Source organism: Pipistrellus hanaki (assembly GCF_964339955.1).
Source record: "Pipistrellus hanaki genome assembly, chromosome: 10".
NCBI classification, from domain to species: Eukaryota; Metazoa; Chordata; class Mammalia; order Chiroptera; family Vespertilionidae; genus Pipistrellus; species Pipistrellus hanaki.
Window position 1 is genome coordinate 40,213,875 of NC_140512.1, and position 20,758 is coordinate 40,234,632.

The following is a 20,758-nucleotide window of genomic DNA, read 5'->3' on the forward strand; positions in this document are numbered from 1 at the left end:
TGGGATATTGTAGAGTAAACAGTAAAGAATAAAATATAGGAAGCATATAGGGATAATACAGAAAGGATGTGGCCCTGGCTGGTTTGGCTCAATGGATAAAGCATCAGCCTGCGTATTGAAGGGTCCTAGGTTCGATTCCAGTTAAGGGCACATACCAAAATTGTGGACTAGATCCTCAGTAGGTGGTGAGAAGGAGGAAGCCAATCAATTATTCTCTCTCATCATTGATGTTTCTCTCTCCCTTTCCCTTCCTCTCCAACATCAATAATATTTTTTTTTTAAAGAAAGGGTGTGATTATTCCACTAAAAACTCATAACAAAGTGACTTATGGCTCATTATTATATTTTATGTGTTTAAGTCTATAATGATGAGCCTCTTTTTAATGGTGTAAGTAGTTTATGGCTAGAGGGACAAAGGTAAATAGTTTCCAAGTACAATTATGTTATTAAAATGTCACAGCCAAGTGTCAGTATCTACGGAAAGTGAATTGGTCATGAATTAAAGTGGTCCAGTTAGAGTAATTAAATGAACTAAAACAATTCATTCATTTTAACTACTTTACCTTTAAAATACTGAATCATGTCTGGTTCTGATATTCTTCAAGTCAAAATAATCAATATTAACACAAATTAATTATAATATATACCCTTCAAGATTATTTCTCAGGAAGGCCATTCACTATAACTCAATGTGGATTTTCCTGTTGAGATTGAGGTCTGTATTTGATTATTCTTATAGGAAAAATTCTAGATCCAAAAACACCTCATTGGTTCAGATAATATAAATACCGTGAAACTTCAACACATTAAACACTTTGGAGGGTTGTCTACTATTGCAGCAGAATTCAAGCCAAACCCTGAAACGTAGCTAAAATCATAGTTCTACCACTCTCATTTCCCCCAAATAATAAAACCAAATAATAACTATTCAAGAAATGCAGTACCTATTAATAGCAATCAGCAGATTAACTCCTCCCAAAAGAAGTTGTGTATTTTTTAATGTCATGTACTTAAAACTATTGTCATCTTATTTCAGTTTTCAAAAAGCATTTTGGTCTAGAACTGTGTACACTTCCCAATAGGAGAATAAGCCATAACCCCTCATTTTGTCTTCCATTTCAGAAAACAGCAGATGTGCATCTTCGAATGCAGCATCCTGCACCAAGTGCCTTGCGCTGGATCCAGAATGTGGATGGTGTGCTCAAGAGGTGTGTCTAATTTTTTTTCTTTTTTTATTCTTTTTTTTTCTTTTTCTCTTTTCTGTTTTTCTCACAGTTGCCCTTCTCTCTAGCATAATTTCATTGCCCTGAAACTCCGTACCTTGAAGGTGCATCAGGAAAATGATACTGATGAGCATCAGGAAAATTTTATTTGGTTTTATGCCTGGAAACAGCATATCTGGCTGAATATAAAGTATAACCTTTTTATTAGGAAAATTATGGTAATTTTGAAATGAAGTGCAAACCATTTTATGTTTTCCATCTGTTCTATAGAGAAAATTGGCAAACGCAGATACTAGTAACTTTTGCTTGGGTCAGAAGGCTTTGTGTGAAATTCTTGCTGCAGCTTGGGGCATTCGGTTATATATTCAAGTTGGATCATTGTCTTATACTTGCTTATTAGCGAAAAGCAAACTAATTTATTGGTCTGTTTCTTTTTTTTTAATACTTGGAGATAAGTGATTTACTCTATCATAATATTTTGTATCAATTCGTTTGTTACTTATGGAAATGGAGTGCTTTTCTTTTGACATGTGATAGTGTGTACATTTAAATTCTGTGGTATAGAAAATAATTAAGAAATGTTTATTGTTAAAAATTTGTATTTTATATTCTAACAAGAGAAACATATCCCAATATCATCTTAGTAAAATAATTATAATGCGTCTCTAAAGTAGTTTTGTGGGTGTTGGTGTTGGTAATCTCTAGTTAGAACCACCTATTACATAAGTTGTAATGAAGAAGCCATCTTCTAATTTGGGGTTTCATTTATGAGACTGCGTAGGTAATTTTGTATTTATTTATGTAGCCCCTGGGAATTAGAACACATAGAACTTTAATAGCCTTTGCTTGCGCTGAAGATAAATCTCTAGTTTTACTTCCTCTGATTTAGCTTAAAAACTGCACCTACCATCGTCTTTCCAACCTCTCCTACTACTGCTTGCTCTCATGCAGCCCCAAGGAGGAAAAAAGAAAGGTGGAACATAGCAAAAGATAGTGGATGTTACTTTATTCCATGAAGTAAGGCAAGAAAGTGGTAGGGGAGGGGTTCATGGAACAGAAGCCATGTCTGAAAGTAAGTGCCCTTCTACTGACAGCCTCAAGGCTTCTGAATGCAGCCTAGGTTTTACCATTGAAAAAATCAGATGTCACTCAAAACTAGAGTTTCTCTGTCAAGAATGCGTCATAGCTTGACCCTACCCAATACTCCATTTTAGATTTTTACTGTATCACTAAGGAAAATCCTTAGTCATGGAGTTTGGGCCAACTTGACATCAGTTGCTGAGAACTTTAGTGTGTGTAGTTTAGAAGATATTTCAAAAGATGGTTTGGAAACCCACTTATCAGCTAAAAGCACCATGCCAGCCATATCGAAGGTCTGGTTCCAAATAGGACCCCCCCTGCATCTCACACCGCTGCTGGCATGAAAAATCTGAGAGTCACAGTTATGGGAGGTGCTATGTCAGTCCTGCCAGGGGAGGAAGGATTTCAGAGGGAGTATTCAGAGGAATGGCCAGTCAAATGGAAGGAGGTAAACCAAGGGAAGAGGTAGGTGGCTGCCAGGGCAGAGAAGACAAAACCTGTGTATGCTCTTGATCAAATCCCCATAAAGGGGTCTCAGAAAATATTCAGAAATGACTTGGCTGTTTATGTCTCAAAATATTCTATGTATTGAAGGATAGTCTAATTTAGAAGTTGAAAAAGCAGGCTCTGAAATTAGATCACCTTGGATTCCAATCTTAGTTCCATTCATTTCTAACCATAGTAACCATATTAACATGTCCTCTGAACCTCAGTTTTCACTAGCTCTAAAATGGAAATATTAACTGCCCTATGACACACGGTTGTAAAGATTAAGTGAAACTGTGTGTGGGAAGCATTTGGCAAACAGACATTGCTTAAGAAATAGGAGGTGTTATTATAAGAACTTGGTGAAACTCTGGAGCAATTCATTCAGGCTTAGGAAAATCAGTATTGCCTGTGTTAAGAACACAACCCTAGGTGAAACAACCAGTGTTAGGACTTGGCCTCTAACCACATCATTAATAGAAGGAGCTGTCCACTCCTACAGGCTGACTTGACATCATCAAGAGAAAGAATGCAGTGGTTAGTTTTGAAAGATCACCCACTGCTTGGGTAACATGCAGCTGATGTCTATTATTCTTCAATCAGCAAGGGTATAGGGACAGAGAAGGAAAATGTGGTTTTATCTGTTCGTAAGCCTGGCTTACATGATTTTTAAAGCTGGTCAAAGAAAAAGAAATGCTGAAGAAACTCATTACCATCAAAGCAATAAATATATTACAAGAAATGATAAAGGAGTTTCTTCAAAATGAAGAACAAAAATTATGAATAAGAAAATATTGCAAAGAAAATTCTCACTGACAAAGGCAAACACATAATAAAAGCAGCAGTTCAACCAAGACTAAGCCAGTACAAACGTTAAAAGGCAAAAGTAGGAAGATCATATGTAATTACAACAGTAAATTAAGGGATAACCACAAACACATAAAAGAAGGTAGAATAGATTGGAAGAAAAAAAACATAAACATGGAGAGGGTGAGGAAAAAATGGTAGTGATTTTAGAATGTGTTTGAACTTAAGCGACTGTTAACTTAAAATAGACTGCTATAATCATAGCTTGGTATATATGAAGCACATTGAAACCACACCAGAAATCTACAAGAGATATACAAGAAATAAAGAGAAAGCAATCCAAACACAACACTGCAAAAAGTCACCAATATACAAGGGAAAAGAGCAAAAACTAAGAAAATAAGAGAACTTCAAAAACAATCAGAAAACTGTTAATAAAATGGCAATAAGTACATACCTATCAATAATTACCTTAAATGTAAATGGATTAAATTGGCCAATCAAAAGACAAGTGGATAAAAAAGAATTGGTACATGCAGGATGTCCAAAAAAATGTATATATACTTTAACAGCTGACTCGATTATATTTTGAAAATGAAATGCATTTTAATAAACACTGCTTTTATAATTATTCAAAGTGTGTGTACATTTTTGGGACACCCTGTATATACAATTGGATATTACCCAGCCATAAAAAGGATGAAATCTTACCACTTGGGACAACATGGATGGACCTAGAGGGTGTTGTCTTGTGTGAAATGAGTCACAGTGAAGGACAAATACCATATGAATTCACTTATATTTGGAACCTAAAAAGCAGAAAAAACAAACAAAGCAGAAACAAACTCATAGATACAGAAATAAACTGATGGCTCCCAGTGAAAAAGGTGAAGAGAATAATAAGTACAAATTGGTAGTTACAAAACAGTTATGGATATAAAGTACAGCTTAGAATATAGTTACTAATATTGTACTAACTATGTATGGTATCAGACTCATTAGGATGATCACTTCACAAGTTATTATAAATGTCTATCCAGTATATTATATACCTAAAACTAATCATAACATTGAATGGGAACTCTAATTGAAAAATAAAATTTAAAAAGTTTAAAGAAACTTAATTTGTATCTATTTTTCTTCAATATTCATGTCCTGATGCTAAATTAATGATCAGTTTGTTATAACCACTTTAGCTGTTTTTTATGACCTGAATAAAATTAAACCTATGAACATATAGTACATATATATTAACCAGTACTAAGAATGACAATTGTACTATAAATAACAAAGCAATCAATAAAGGAAAGCAAAAACAAGAAAAAACCTCTCTGTGTTCTCTCTCTCCCTTTGTTCTCTTTTTTCCTCCCCTCCCCCATCCATCTCTTTCTTTTAAATAATAAAAAAATAAAAGATTCCTAGAAAATATACTCAATTTGCCTACATTCTTGTATAGCATGTAAATCTGTGTGTGTGTGTATATATAGAGAGAGATATAGATATAGATATAGATATAGATATAGATATAGATAGATATATAGATAGATATATAGATATATAGATATTTAGATATAGATATAGTTATAGATATAGTTATAGATATAGTTATAGATATATGTGTGTATACATTAAATTATATATATAATTTACCTCCTCTCTCTCTCCATGCTACAGAAAAGCAACTGAAAAATATTGAGGATAAATAGAACCTTATCAGTATTACCTAGTTTGCCTCATGTTCATTTTTAACATATGTGAAGGACTCGACTAGTCTCTTCCTCTCCTGCCTGATATGTCAGATACAGATTGTGATTTCATAGCCAGAGTTTAGAGGGCACCCTGGAGCATAATTATATTAAAATATGATACCAAGGGCATTCACTGTCAAAAAGAAGATGATAGAATTCTTTCGTTTCTGTGCAGACTGCCAAATCTGAAACTCAGGACTCAGAAATGAGGAGGATAAAACACTTTTCTTATGCATCTCCCCAGTTTATTCCATTAAATGGGTGAAAGTAATAACTGAAGAAAAGCCAGCCAGGGTAACTTCAACATGGCCTTTTCATTCCAAATAGATTTTATTATTTACTTATTGAAAAGATAAAGTAATGTATTTTAGAAAGAAAAAGAATACACTCGTTATATAATAAATACAAAGAAACACTTTAGAGGAAATTTTTATATGACATAAAATTTCCATGACTGTAATATCAATTCAATTAATAACCTCAAAATAATTAAATTTATACTATAGAATTTGATGCCAAATTTAAAAACTCAACATTTGATTCTAGTTTCATTGTTGTCAAGTTAGTTGGGGTAGCATCAATTAACAAAACCATGCAGGGTTCAAGTTTATAACTAAACAAAACATCACCAAATAGGTTTTAGATGTAGACAGTTGAAGGCTAAGTTTGCTTGAGTGCTTCTTGTAGAAAAAGTAAAACATAAGAAGTAGAAGAAATTAAAATGCCACAAAACACCAAAAATTAAATGGGTGTGGCTTCAAATTCTTTTCTTTTATACAAAGTGGAAAGTAGGCCACAGTGAATAGGGGCAGCATTCCATTCTTTATTTTGATGCCATGGTCTGTTCTTCCCTTTTCAACCCTAATTGTCAAATTGGCAATGTTTTTATGACTTAATTATGTGTGTTGCTTTTTTTTTTTTTTTTTTTTCAATAGAAGTTAGCTACTTTATTCCTATTATTATTTCTGGCTTCTGCATTGGCCTTGCCTAAGCCAGACATAGTTCTTTCTGCCTGGGCATTTATACACTATGATTCCTCTTCCTATATTTTCCTCCAGAAATCCCTGTAGCTCACTCTCTGATCCTTCAGTTTTGTTCAAATGTCATCTGACCATGCTATTTAAAAATGCAAACAAGAGCCCATCTCCTTTTCACATCCTTTTAAAAAAAATTTTAAGGATAGCTGGCATATGTTATATTCGTTTCAAGTGTACAACATTGTTTTTACATTGGAGTAAAATCAACCAGGCTGATTTAGACATTGCAGAAAATTGAGACTATTTGGCCTTTATCAGCAAACTTTAAAGGTCAAATGGCAGAGCATGATCTATACTTGCAGTGAATCAATCACATTCACTTCTTTTCAATTCTGTATATGCAAACAACAAAACCCCTAGCTGGAAAAAAAAAAAAAGTCAGTTATTTGTACTTTATCCCTTTCCTGATTTAAAGGCTTGGGGCTTTTACATCTGTAAAACACATGTGGCCCTTGGTCTGTGTCCTTTCATGTGAGCCACGAATGAGCAGATATTCACCAGGCTTTGGCACAGGTGGGATTCCCCACCCCCACCTAGCCTGAGGCTTTCTGATGAAAAGTTACACATAAAATAAGAGTATATGCCACCTTTCTCTGAGGAACTCTAAGTTGTTTATAAACCAAATCTCACATTCTTAGTACCTCTAAGTTTTATCAGTAGATAGGATAAATCTGAATACATAAAATTAAGACTTTGAATATTTAAACTCTAGGTGTATGGTCAATAGAAAAGCAAATTACATTTTTCCTGAAGTTTCCATGAAGTCATTTACCAAATGATATCTGAAAAAACTTGATTGAAAAGGAAATATTATTCTCTATTGTCTTTTCATTATATTTATATTTATATTACAAGTGTGTTCAGTACTGTAAAGGGTCACATAGTAAACATACTTTTTCTGTTTCATGTTCTTTTCATTGTACTATAGCATTTTAAAATTATTTTTAAAAAAACAAACATTTTTAGCATTAAAGCCATAGGGGGGGGGAAACATGGGTTTTGTTTGTCCCATTGTTCCTAGTTCTCCAATCCTTGTTCTAAATTGAGATGGGAATTAAATTAAAATCTTTATATGAATGTTTTTATATTGCCTACCACCATCCCATCTAATTACTTTCCACTGCCAGGGATGTCCCTGTTCATAATTAGTGAGTGATCTCATAATCAACTAATATTAAACTTAATAATCTCCATAACCCTAGGACAGTCTGTGCTTCCCCTAAGTTTAATAGCCATGATTATTACATTTCCTTGCTTCATTGCTGAATTCACTGATGGTTTATTGACTCTTTGATGATAGGAACTATGTCTATCTTGTTCTATTCTGTATCCTCTGCACCTAAAATACTTCTGTCTTTGATTGAATGATGAATGATTAATTGATTGTTAATCCAGTTCTCTGAATCAGCTGAACTAAAGGAGGAATGCCTGAATGCCAGATGGAAATAGCCAAGAAGGCCCTAGCCAGCTTGGTTCAATGGACAGAATGTCGGCCTGAGGACTTAAGGGTCCCTGATTCAGTTCTGGTCAAGGGCACATGCTGCTTGGGTTGAGACTTGAACCCCAGTTGTGGGGCATGCAGAAGGCAGCCTATCAATGAGTGTCTCATTATTTATGTTTCTATCTCTCTCCTTCTCCCTTCCTCTCTGAAATCAATAAAAATATATTTTTAAAAAGGAAAAGAAATAGCCAGGAAGATCACTGAGCAAGTAAATATCTAGCTAATGTGTAAGCAAATATCACATATAATTCAGGCCAACATTATATATAATAAAACATATTTTTGTACTTTTTAATACATATCTTGTTCTTAGGAAAAAACCTGGATGATTACATGAAGAATAAAAATATCATTTCTTCATAGTTAAGATAAACTAAATTTCAAGGTTGCTCCATTAATTCCAAGCTCTTGGATAAACATCAACAAGCCAATGCTGAATGATAATGAACATTTTAGATTTAGTTGCAAAATAAGGAGAATTTGAGCTGCCATTTTATTTCCCTACCTCATTATGAGAATTGATCGTACTTGATTATTGAATTACTGTTGTGGGTATAAGAAGTTGGCAGATTTCATAGGTTAAGGAATGCAGATTTCCAATTCATTCTCTTATGAATTTTCTGTACTTAATTAAGCATGTGACTTCTGAGGACTTGCTCTCGTATTCCAAACATAACAATATGTAATAAACATACCAGTTGAGTTATTTAAGAACTGGGGCTTAAATTTGGAACCACTGAATGGTCTATTTTGGATAAATTTTATTCTGGAGCAGTCTCTCCAAAGTAAAATATTAAGTTGGTATAATTTTACAGTGATCAATTAACAAAAGTACTTGGTTTAAATCTCCTCTAATATTCATTTTCTTTTTAAGTAAGATTTAGAAATTAAAGCTTTACTTAAAACAAATTTGCCAATACTCTAATTGGAAACATGCGGCTCTTTTGAATAGTTGCATAAGTGGTGCAATATTAGAAGATGGCTTCTTTGCAAAAGTTGTTATGTGGTTTTCTTTGGTTTTAATTGAGATGATATGCACTAAAAATGTCAGTGATTTTCCTTCTTTTAAACAGGATTTCATTTCAGGTGGATCAAGGAGTGGACGTTGTGATACTGTTGCCAATTTAATAAGCAAAGGATGTTTGATTGATTCAATAGAATACCCATCTGTGAATGTAAAACCAACTGAAAATGAAATTAATACCCAGGTGACACCAGGAGAAGTATCGGTCCAGCTGCGACCAGGTTTGATGATTTTTCAAATAAATCTATGATGATTCTTAATTTGAAATTATACTTAGTTTTACTTGCTCATATTTAATAATGTGTGGCAGGCAGTATTGTTGTGAAAATAACAGTAGGCTCAGAATCAGGAAATCAGAATTCTAGCCTTTATTGTGCCTATACCTAGCTAGCTGTGTGGCCTCAGACACTCCAGCAAACTTGACGGCACTATATTATAATTATGTGTTTCCAGACTTGATCATGCTGTAGTGTAATTGTGTTCTTGCTCTACTGCCAGCCCTGGAAGAAAGAGAACATACTTTATTCCACTCTGTTCCTCCGATGCTGGCTTATAGTAAGCATTTTATAAGTATTTATTGAATTTATTGGTTGAATAATTAATTAGTACGAGATATGAATTAAGCTAAATCCTTAGAGCCTTTGTGATAAACTTTTAGACACAAAACTACAATTCATAATTGTCATAATTAACTTGAGCAGCTTTGTGATGGCCCCTGAAACTAATACACACTCTACCTTCTATATTTCTTCTGTCCTTGCCCTTCCATCACATTGTATTCCACAGTTGGCATATGTAATAGGCCACTAAAATTATTCCTTTTCTGCCAGTGCTAGAGAATCCCAGTATACAACCTCATATGGCAAGATAAATTCAGATACACAGGTGTGCATCACTCAATTAAATATGTTTAGTTTTAACTAATATGCTAACCTTCATTTTATTTTGTTCTGGGTAGTCTTGTCCTGTCATTAAATTTTTAAATAACCATACTGACACAAAAGCTCCCTATTCCAAAGCTGAACTATTTCTTCCACACTCTTGGATTACCAGAGAAACAAAGTCCATTTCTTTTTTGACCATAGCATATTCCAAGCTTCCAATTAAAACTGTGCTCGTCACCCTATAAAATAATTATACAGCACAAAGTATGGATATTATGGGCAACAGTTGGAAAAGGATACACAAAAAAATGAAAGTAAGATTGTGATGCTTGCCACCTTCTGTTGCTGCCATATACAAAGTGGCTTAGACAACGAAAATTTATTTTCTCATAGTTCTAAAGACTAGGAAGTCCAAGATTAATGTGCTACCTGGTTCAGTTCCTGGAGAGGAAGAGAGAGTAACAGAGAGGTAAAGATAGAGTGAAAGAGCTTCATTGTGTTACTTCTTAAAAGGACACTACCCCATCATAAGAGCCCCACCCTCATGACCTGAACTAAACCTATTATCTCCAAAAGGCCCATCTCCAAATACCAGGTCATTGTGATGTAGGACTTCAACATATAAATGGGGAGGGGCACAATTTAGTGCATAGCACTTGATAAATAAAATAATATTTTCAAAGGTGAAATAATTTCAGAAGTAAATCAAATTTTAGACAAGAAAACTGATTTCCAAAAAGTGAAATTGTTTTTACAGGCCAATATCTCTGAGTATTGTACAATAAAATTTGAAATCGAGAGGATGAACAAATATTAAATAACAGATTACCTAATAAAAACTTCTGAATAATTTTTATCTTCAAATATAAATAACAATTGTAGTCATAGACTATTTTGTAATAATAATAATAGCAAAACCCATCAAGATATATGGTATGTGACTGAAACTATTCTCAGAAAAAGTCAAAATTTTAAATGATTTTATTATTAAAGAAGAATGAAAAAAAAAATAACTAAGTATCCAAGTAAAGGTATAGGAACAACAAAAATAAAATCATCATAAGGAAAAAAAGATGAAGGAATTCATAAGTTAAGAATAAAACAAAGTTAATGAAATAGAAAATAGAAATAAAAAAGGAAAATGAATGTATAAATCCAAGAGCAAATTCTTTATGAAACCTAATCAAATAGATAAATTGTTGGCAAATCTAATTAAAAAGAACAAAAAAGCAAATAACCTAATTATATAGACTATAATCAGAGAAAGAAACAAATAATGGGAAAAATACTTTAAGAAAATATTAAACACAAAAATCCATGGTAAAAATCTTGATTATATAATTTTGTAGAAAGTGTGATTAAAAATTGACTTAAGAAACACAGAAACCCTAAAAAACCTAATGAAAATATAAAAGAACACATCAGTGTATATATAATTTTCCTCTAATTAATATGATTATGACCTTTAAAACTGTCTTTTTAAAAAATATTTGAAGATTTGAAATTACATGGTGCATTTTTTTTTTTCTACTGGTTTGTTACATTTAAATTTATACACATCAATGACTTTAGCTTGGTCCCTTTTGTAGATATAATGGTAATTGAATCCTCCCAAGACTATAAATTAATTAACAGTTCAAAAGTTGAAATTGTTTCAGTGCTGTTTCCACAATGATAGTAATGATTATGATAATAATGGCATAATGGTATCCAGGCAGGAGAAAGATCAACAGACTGGGAGATAATGGGGAGGTAGCATCCTCAGAGGTTTGTGATTAATGATGAGCGTGGGCACACATGGGCTCTGGCTCAAGCATCTAGGTGAGAAGGGGAGGATTGCCCTCTGTAGAGGGGGTGGTAATGAGTTCAAATTGGGTCTATTTGGGTTGAGGTAGTGACTTATACATATGAGGCTGAAGTTCAGGGGAGAGATACAGACTGGAGATAGAGACATGGGAGATGTCAGCATGAGATGTTAAGTGAATGCAGTATGCATAAGATCATGGGTAGTAGAAGAGCAAAAAAGAGAAATGTTTTGATGTCTATGTCAATTATTATGGGCTTGATTTTATTCAATTTCCCTCTATTTGAATTTATGTTTGCAAATTAATATAACTGTCTAAGGTGTGTAAATCATCTTTCCAAAATAGCTATGACATAACTATTTATAACAATAAAAGCTAATATGCTAATTAGATTCGATGTCTTTCTGGATGACCTTTTGGACGAAGCCAGGGCTGCAAGGAAAGCCCAGGGCCTGGGTGCCTTCCGGCAGCCAGAGGGAAGTCCGGTCCCAGGTGCCAGAGGGAAGCCATTGCCAGCAGCCGGGGGAAGGAAGGCCTACACTTACACAAATTTCGTGTGTCGGGCCTTTAGTATTTTATAATCTGCATATATAGCAAAGAGTCATTAAATTAGGTTTATTAAATTCATCTAAATAATGCATTGTGACATCAAAGACATGCCAGCTTTGGGGCATAATATATAAAGCTATATTGTACCAACTCCAAATATTTAGAAACATCACTCCTCATAATGTCTAAGTCCATTCCACCATGATACATGATAAGAGTTGAGAGTTTGCCTTAACTGGTTTGGCTCAGTGGATAGAGCATCAGCCTGTGAAGGGTCACAGGTTCAATTCTGGTCAAGGGCATATACCTCTGTTGCAGGATCGACCCACCTGGCTCTGGTTTGGGCACAAGTGGGAGGCAACCAATTGATGTGTCTCTGTCAACATTGATGCTTTTCTCTTTGTCTCTCCCACTCCCTTCCACTCTCTCTAAAAATCAATGGAAAATGCCCTTGGGTGAGAATTAATTTATAAAAAAAAGAGTTGGGTGTTTGATACAATGCAAACCTAAGTGTAAAATGTATCTATCCCTTAATATTGTTTTGATTCATTTGGTTTGGTTATAGATAATCACTTTATTTTACTGATAAAAATTCATGACTTTCAATATAACATCCATTAAGAATTTTTTAAAAATTTTGTAAATATTTCTGTAACATCACATACTGACTAAATGTTTAAAATAATGTTAGGACTATATAAAATATGTATAACATGTAATGAATATCTAAAATGAGTTTTTAAAATGACATTTTATTTTACTTTTCACTTCTTAAACTATACTTTTTTTCTTATTTTTAACTATCAATCTTTTGGAAAAGTAATAACAGAATTAGGTCCTAGTTGATGTTCCTTAAGAACACTGAAATGAAATATTTAGGAAGATAGAAAAAATAAGAGAATTGTCTAAGTCTGCTTTAGTGTAATATAACCCTATATAATAAAAGGCTAATATGCAAATCTACCAAAGGGCAAACCAGTTGCTATGACATGCACTGACCACCAGGGGGCAGATTCTCAATGCAGAAGCTGCCCCTTGGTGGTTAGTGCACACCCACAGGGGGAGCAGCACTCAGCCAGAAGCCAGGCTCACAGCTGGCGAGCGCAGTGGTGGTGGCAGGAGCCTCTCCTACCTCCATGACAGCACTAAGAATGTCCTATGAGGAGTGAGCCTAAGCTGGCAGTCGGACATCCCTCATGGGATCCCGGGCAGCGAAGGGGTGCAGGCCAGGCTGAGGGACCCTCCCACACACCCCAAGTGCATGAATTTCATGCACTGGGCCTCTAGTGTGTATGATAAGTATTAGTATAATCTATACTTTACTCATTAAAAAAAATATTCCAATCTTGATTCATTTTAATATTGTAAAGAAAAAAGTTCTTTATTTAGTGTAGCTTAATTTAAATGTAAGATTTCTCAGGTATTCTTCCTAAATTCAATAATTTAAAAAAAAATAAAAGTGCAGAAATTATGCATTTCCCTGCACATATACCCCATTTTACCGACCACAAAAATTCAAAATTGTGCTGGTGTATGTGCTTTCCTACTTTCAACCAGTCTCATACTTGGGCCTTCTCCTTCCCCTGCCCATGTATAATTAATAGTAATTGGCTGCTCTTTCTTCCTGCTACACTTTTGTACATTCTGTTATGGCTTTTCAATTTCACCTTATGAAGAACATTTTAAAATTATATTTTCTTAATGCCCAGTAATATTTGTTGTAGCCAGTACTTCAGAAATGCTCACTCCATTATTTGAGTGATTCAAAATCAAGCTAAGAACTTTTAATTAATTCTTTGGGCTATTCAAACCAATACTGGCAATAGCTCTAAGTAGGTCTCAACTTTCCTCCAAGTCCTCTTTCTCATTCCATTAAAGGATCTGAGCCTTTAGAATCTCAAAAGATATGAGAATGAAGCTTTCCTGGAGATAATAATATACCTGGTAGTAGCATAAACATTTTGGGGCTAGAGGATCCTTTTTCTTCTTAAAGAGAGAAACAAAGAACCCCCCCTAAACTGTGGGAAAGGAATCATAGATATTAGCTTCTTGCTGTAATAAATATGTGAGCCTTTTAAAAGGCTCTATAAAAATGTCCTTCAAATATTGTCCAGTTAGAAAATATTTATAAGTGGTTATTCATGCACAAAACCTAGAAGCTTCAGAGATGGATAGACAGTTCTTACCCTAATGCTGCTCTAGTAATAGTAATCATAATAATTACTAACATCTAGGGAGACCAAGATTTGCTTGCTGGGCTATGAGCAACTGGCGTGTGTTAAGGGCCCTTATGTGACTAGCATTTGCTTCGAGCTCCCTGAATAGGCCTCCAAGGACTGTGTTTTGCTGATGCTTCACAGACTCTGCCTGTTGACTGAGATAACCAACAATACACTTAACTGTTTTATTTTGCAATGACTATAAAAAAACAGACAGCCATTCATCTTTAGACAGAGCTACCATAAACTGCAATGATCCACCAAGATGAAAATAACATGTGCCAGTGCCTAAGGCCTTCAGCCGTATCTCCAACTCAATGATTAAAAAGCAACTATGCAATTTGTAAAAAATATAAAAATAAAAATGTTTCAATACTGACCCACACATTAAAGTTAAAACTCCTCCTCATGAACCATACTCCCCTGCTCTACTCCATTTCTGTTTTTTACCCATCCAGCCGCGTTGGCCAAATTCTATCATTCTCCTAAATTGAAATGCTCTACCCAGATTGCAGATACCTACCTAGACATGGTCAGGCTTTTTCACCAGGTACCCAAAAGCTGAGCCCCGCTCCTAAATGGAAGGACTGAGAGAGTTGGCTGGGCTAGACGACACATGCCAAATTTCTCCCCCAAACTCTTGGGCCAAAAAATTAGCAGTGTTATAGTAAAGGGATTTCATCCACATATTGGTATATTAGGAATGAGTGAATAGAATTCTCCCAAAATTATTAGGTACCAGAAAAACAATAACTCATTACTTTGAATGCATTCCTTAGTCTGGCTGGAAAACTTCTGGTCTGTGAAATAATTTAAGAGAAAATATTGCTACTTTTAAGCACATTAAAACTGCAAATATCGGTATGATAGGCTAGATTAGAGGATCCCTTATAATCGGTACATCAGACTACCAATTATGCATACAGATTGGTGTTTTTAAAAAATATTTCCATTCAAAATATTCTCCATGGACAAATAATTACTTACAAAGCATTTACTTTATTATTTAAAAAAGTAAAATTCACAAAGTATTGTATTTAAATTGGCAAGTTTTCACCATCTACTTAAAAAAGAATATAGAGTCACCAACTCTGCAGGGCTGTCCCTGGGAGGCTCCCACGGCTCTCCTTGTGGCCACCCTCTTCTCACCCAGCTCCCCTGCCTCCATGATCCCTCCGCAACGTGTTTATTGAGAGAGAGCCCTGCCTGGTCCTCACTGTGGCACTGCTGGCTACTGTTCTTCAGACCACTTCCTCATTCCTTCTCACAACTAACTGCTGAGAAGAATCATATCAAGTAATTTGATGATGTACTAATTGTTTTTGAATTGCTTATTTATGGGGCATATGCTTCACATCTCATCTATAAATACGCCTTAATCCGAAAGAGTGAATTTATACCTGAAAGCAACCTTTACACGAACCATAGCCACCTACTCTCTCTCTCGAGATGGAATGCTGCTTGCTGTCTTGTGCTGTGCTTTTCTAGATACTAGAACTACTGGTTCAGATGATAATAAATATATTTCCTACTGCATTTGTATTGAGCTGGTCCATTTGATGATATTATCTCTATTTGCCCTATAAAATTGTGAGAAATGCATTGTAAAAGTTGGAAATTCACACATTTGGGTGGTTTTCAAATTGCCTTAAAAATACTCCAGAATATTCCTTATTTCATAAATTATGCACAAATCTGTTATTATTGTTCTACATCTAAAATGATATTTATTGACAGTTTATCCTGAGATATGTAAAATAAATACATGATATTTGTCTTTCTTTGAACTAGGAGCTGAAGCTAATTTTATGCTGAAAATTCATCCTCTGAAGAAATATCCTGTGGATCTTTATTATCTGGTTGATGTCTCGGCATCAATGCACAATAATATTGAAAAATTAAATTCCATTGGAAATGATTTATCTAGAAAAATGGCATTATTCTCCCATGACTTCCGTATCGGATTTGGTTCATATGTTGATAAAACAGTTTCACCATACATTAGCATCCACCCAGAAAGGATTCACAATCAATGCAGGTATCTAGTGTTTGAGGCGGATATCATAATGCTAAATGAAATTTTCTTCGTATTAAATCTCAGTTTTTTTTTATAAAGAAATTACTAAAGTTTATATTTTTGTTTTATTAAATGAGAAGTGAAAATATTTGAAGGGGAGTATATCCCTATCTGAAAACTTCTGAGATTATCTGTTGCTTGGTCTTTTTATTTTTTTCAAATATCATTCACTTTTTGTCACACATGAAACATAAATGAGTAATTTTGGACAAACCTCCAATAATCAAGCTTCCATGTATATAAATACCTCTTTGAACATTCTGTATTTCTCCCTTTTGATTGCTTCCAATTTGTTGAATTAAGGTTGGTTCAATTTATACTACTTATGTTGCCAGTACTGCATCTATTTCCCCTTACTGTATTGTGACTGTGGGTTACGTTGTTACTTATGATGTGACTACTAAGCAAACTCAGCTAATACATGGAAGGTAGGTCATAAAATGAGAACTCGCATTCTAGAAAGAGCCCTTTTTCTTTTGAAAGTGCAATTCTAAATAGCATATGCCCCACTATAAAACAAAACCGACCTTAAGAATACAAGTTTTCACAGGAGTCTAATTATCCTGTTGAGTTTTCAGAGAGAAATATAAATGTTTAGTGCCTCCTTAATAAAGCATCTCATTTTAACATCTTATTTCCTACTTTGATAAATAGCCCAGGCCACTCTATAGTAAGTACACACACTTATTACCAAAGAGTGCTGCCATAGTGCAACCTGGACTGAAACACTGCAGTGGGGTTCCTGAGACTTCTCCCCGCAGGGATGCACCTGAGGAATGACGCCCACTTTTTGGAACACCGTGGAGTTCTCAAAACAATTTTTTTAAATACTTTTATTAATTTTAGAGAGGAAAAGAGAGGGAGAGAGAGAGATAGAAACATCAATACTGAAGGAATCATTGATTGGCTGCCTCTTGCACATCCCCTACTGGGGATTGAGCCCGCTGCCCAGACATGTGCCCTTGACCAGAATCGAACCTGGGATCCTTCAGTCCACAGGCTGATGCCCTATCCACTGAGCCAAACCTGCTAGGGCTCAAATCAATTTTAATGAACTTTGAATGTTAATCAATAATTGCACACCAAGCACCAATTTAACAAATAGCACAGTATTTTAAAATAATTTAATAATAGTATAGTATTTTCACTGAAATCCTAAATAACATTTCCCAAAAAATGTTTTCCAGTTGTTTCATGGTCAAATGTGATAGGAAATCACTACAAATTTTTATCTCCTCTTCAAAATTAATACTGTATATTAACATAATAAAGTTCCTTAAGTGTCCTATCCTAGCTAATAAAGAGGAAATATGCTAATTGGCCCTCAATGCTGTCGCAAAGATTGGCAGCACCCACAGCCAATAAGGAGGGAATATTCTAATTGACTGCCACGCCTTCAAAGATAGTGGCACCCACAGCCACAAGATGGCGGTGCTCAGTCCCCTCAGCCCACCCAGGAAGCAGGCATGTCGCAAGGCCAGGCCCGCTCCGTGTGCCTGCCTCTGGAGTCCCCCAGTCCTCTCAGCCCCCAGCCACCCAGGGCCGGCTCAAGGCACAAGCAAGCCGCAGATGGCAGCTGCCCAGCTGCCCAGGACTGCCCGAGGCTCAGGTAACCAGGGCCAACCAAGGCTTGCGCTGCTGGCAGTGGCAGCAGCAGAGGTGTGATGGGACATTACCTTCCCCTGGTTGCCAGGTCACCTCCTGCCCTTGAGGGCTCCTGGACTGTGAGAGAGGGCAGGCCGGGCTCAGGGACCCTCCCCTGCCCCTGTGTGTGAATTTTCATGCACTGGGCCTCTAGTCTATATATATATAAAAGGCTAATATACTAATGTCTAACATCTGACTAGTTGCTATGATGTTCACTGACCACCAGGGGGGCAGACTCTCAATACAGGAGCTGATGTGAAGCACACTGGCCATTTACAGAGAAATGGCACTGCAGACCTGGCACCCACAACGCAACACTCAGCTTCCCCCAAGGGGAACACAGACCCCACTACCACACTGGAGTGACACCCAACCAAATCACAGCTGATGCTGCTGAGATTCCCACAGCGCAAAATGCAGCCTATAGCCCAGCCCAGCTTGCAAACTTGGCACTGTGAGTGCCAGGTAATGATGTCATGTAGTAATGCCTGGCTTCCCTAGTGACTTAGCCTGGTGGCTAGCGAGCCTACTTGGAGTTTCTTCAGCCCAGGAACATGACTTGCTTTATAGCCAGGTGGAAACATTTCACACTTTAATCAAATGTCTGTGAAGCATTTTTCATGCTTCATCTCATTTGATCCTAATAGAAAGTCCTAGAGTAGATGGATAGGAGACTTTGTAGAATCCTATTTTCTTTTCATTAGCCAGAAAACAGAGATTTAGAAAGCTTAGAAACTCGACCCAACTGAAAAGAAGACATGGTAGACTTTGAAAATGACTTCAGGTTTTCTCACTGTGCAGGATATAGTCAAACACTGTTGCAGTTAAGTATTTTACCCTTTGTTCGCCCTGCATGATCTACAATAATAATCTGCTTTGTGTTGATATTTACTGTTGTGTTGCTTACAAGTACCTGAAAGAGAAGTTGGGGTGCTTCACTGGCCTTGAGAAAGTTTAGCTACATCAGAAATCAGGTCTAATTAAGCAAGTTTATTCTATCCTATATAATAAAGAGGTAATATCCAAATTGACTGTCATTCCCTCTCACAAGATGGCTGCCCCCATGTGGTCACAAGATGGCTGCCACAAAATGGCTGGCAGGGGAGGGCATTTATAGGCAACCAGGCCAGCAGAGGAGGGCAGTTAGGGGTGATAGGCTGGCAGGGGATTGCAGTTGGGGGGGAACAGGCCTGCAGGAGAGGGCAGTTGGGGCAACTGGGCCTGTAGGGGAAGGCAGTTAGGGGCAACCAGGCCAGCAGGAAAGGGCAGTCGAAAGCAACCAGGTTGGTAGGGGAGGGCAGTTGAGGGCAACTGGTCGGCAGTGAAAGGCAGTTGGGGGCAATCAGGCTGACAGGAAGAGGTGGTTAGGGGTGATCAGGCTGGCAGGGAGGGCAGTAGGGGCAATCAGGCAGGAAGGCTGGTGAGCAGTTAGGAGCCAGCAGTCCTGGATTGTGAGAGGGATGTCCGACTGCTGGTTTCCGGGCTGAAACAGGCAGACATCCCCCAAGGGGTCCACATTGGAGAGGGTACAGGCTGGGGTAGGGGACCCTCCTCTCCCCATGCACAAATTTTGTGCACCAGGCCTCTGGTATATATATATAAAAGGCTAAGTTGACTCGCTCATGTGCGATATATATATAAAGCTCTAGCTGGTGCCAATCGCATGCATGTGTTTCAATCTGTCAGTGTCAATCCTGAATTTGGTTGACAATTTCTATTATAAAGAAAGGGTGAATAGCGATATTAAAATATTTATTCTAATTAATTTCCTTTTAATGTTCATGAATTCGTGCACTGGGCCACTAGTATCATATAATAAACATATTTAATATTCAGTATTTTTTAACACCAAGTTATTATATTCCTATTTCCTACTTGCAAAGAAATATTGACCAATATTGAACATTCCGTTGACTTTATAAAGTACAGATTTTATCTAATAAAATTTCCATCGCAAAACAAACAAACAACTATTACATTCTCACACCAACCACACAATTTTACTGTGAGTAACATTTTGGAACTTTGAAGGAAGCATAGCAAAATAGAATTTTCATTTCTTCTTTACCCACACAGCGACTACAATTTAGACTGTATGCCTCCCCATGGATATATCCATGTGCTATCTTTGACAGAGAACATCACTGAGTTTGAAAAAGCGGTACATAGGCAGAAGATCTCTGGAAATATCGATACACCTGAAGGAGGTTTTGATGCTATGCTTCAGGCAGCTGTCTGTGAGGTAAGAAGTTTCACACCATTGAGTGTTTGTGCAAATGCAAAACTCCCCAAGAATTTAGGATTTTCATTTTCTTTTTGATTTATGGACTGAAAACATAGCAGAGAAGAATATCTATATCTCTTACACATCAGCAGTGTTACTCATTTTGGTCTATGTTTAGGACTGAGGAGCTAAATTTGGAGTGGGTTATAAATAGGAAAAGATAAAAGGGAAAGACTGACTTATGTACTTGGAAAATCCTTTTCACTCACCACCAGGAAGCGCCTGCTGTCCTATGCACGTCATGTTGGGTGTTCTGACTTCTTATACCTGGCTTGTCTTCACTGGGGGATCACAGAAATCTGTAGCCAAGAGTTTTTGTGGCCAGTGGCTGTAGTAAAATAGAGAATATACATATAAAAGTTAATTCTATTTATGAGATAGCATTGT

The 20,758-nt window shown here is 36.1% G+C and overlaps 1 protein-coding gene across 3 annotated transcripts in view; it reads left to right on the plus strand.

Annotated features, from left to right (window-relative positions):
- The window catches only part of ITGB8 (integrin subunit beta 8), a 77,477-nt gene that overhangs the window by 26,312 nt on the left and 30,407 nt on the right, over positions 1 to 20,758 (plus strand). For 2 of the 3 annotated variants that reach the window (XM_084897116.1, XM_084897118.1), the window contains exons 2-5: positions 1,123 to 1,208; positions 8,956 to 9,127; positions 16,155 to 16,401; positions 20,164 to 20,329. In XM_084897116.1, coding sequence (XP_084753242.1) covers positions 1,123 to 1,208; positions 8,956 to 9,127; positions 16,155 to 16,401; positions 20,164 to 20,329 — 671 coding nt within the window. The remainder of the gene's footprint in view (positions 1 to 1,122; positions 1,209 to 8,955; positions 9,128 to 16,154; positions 16,402 to 20,163; positions 20,330 to 20,758) is intronic. The other variant, XM_084897117.1, reaches the window with a different exon arrangement.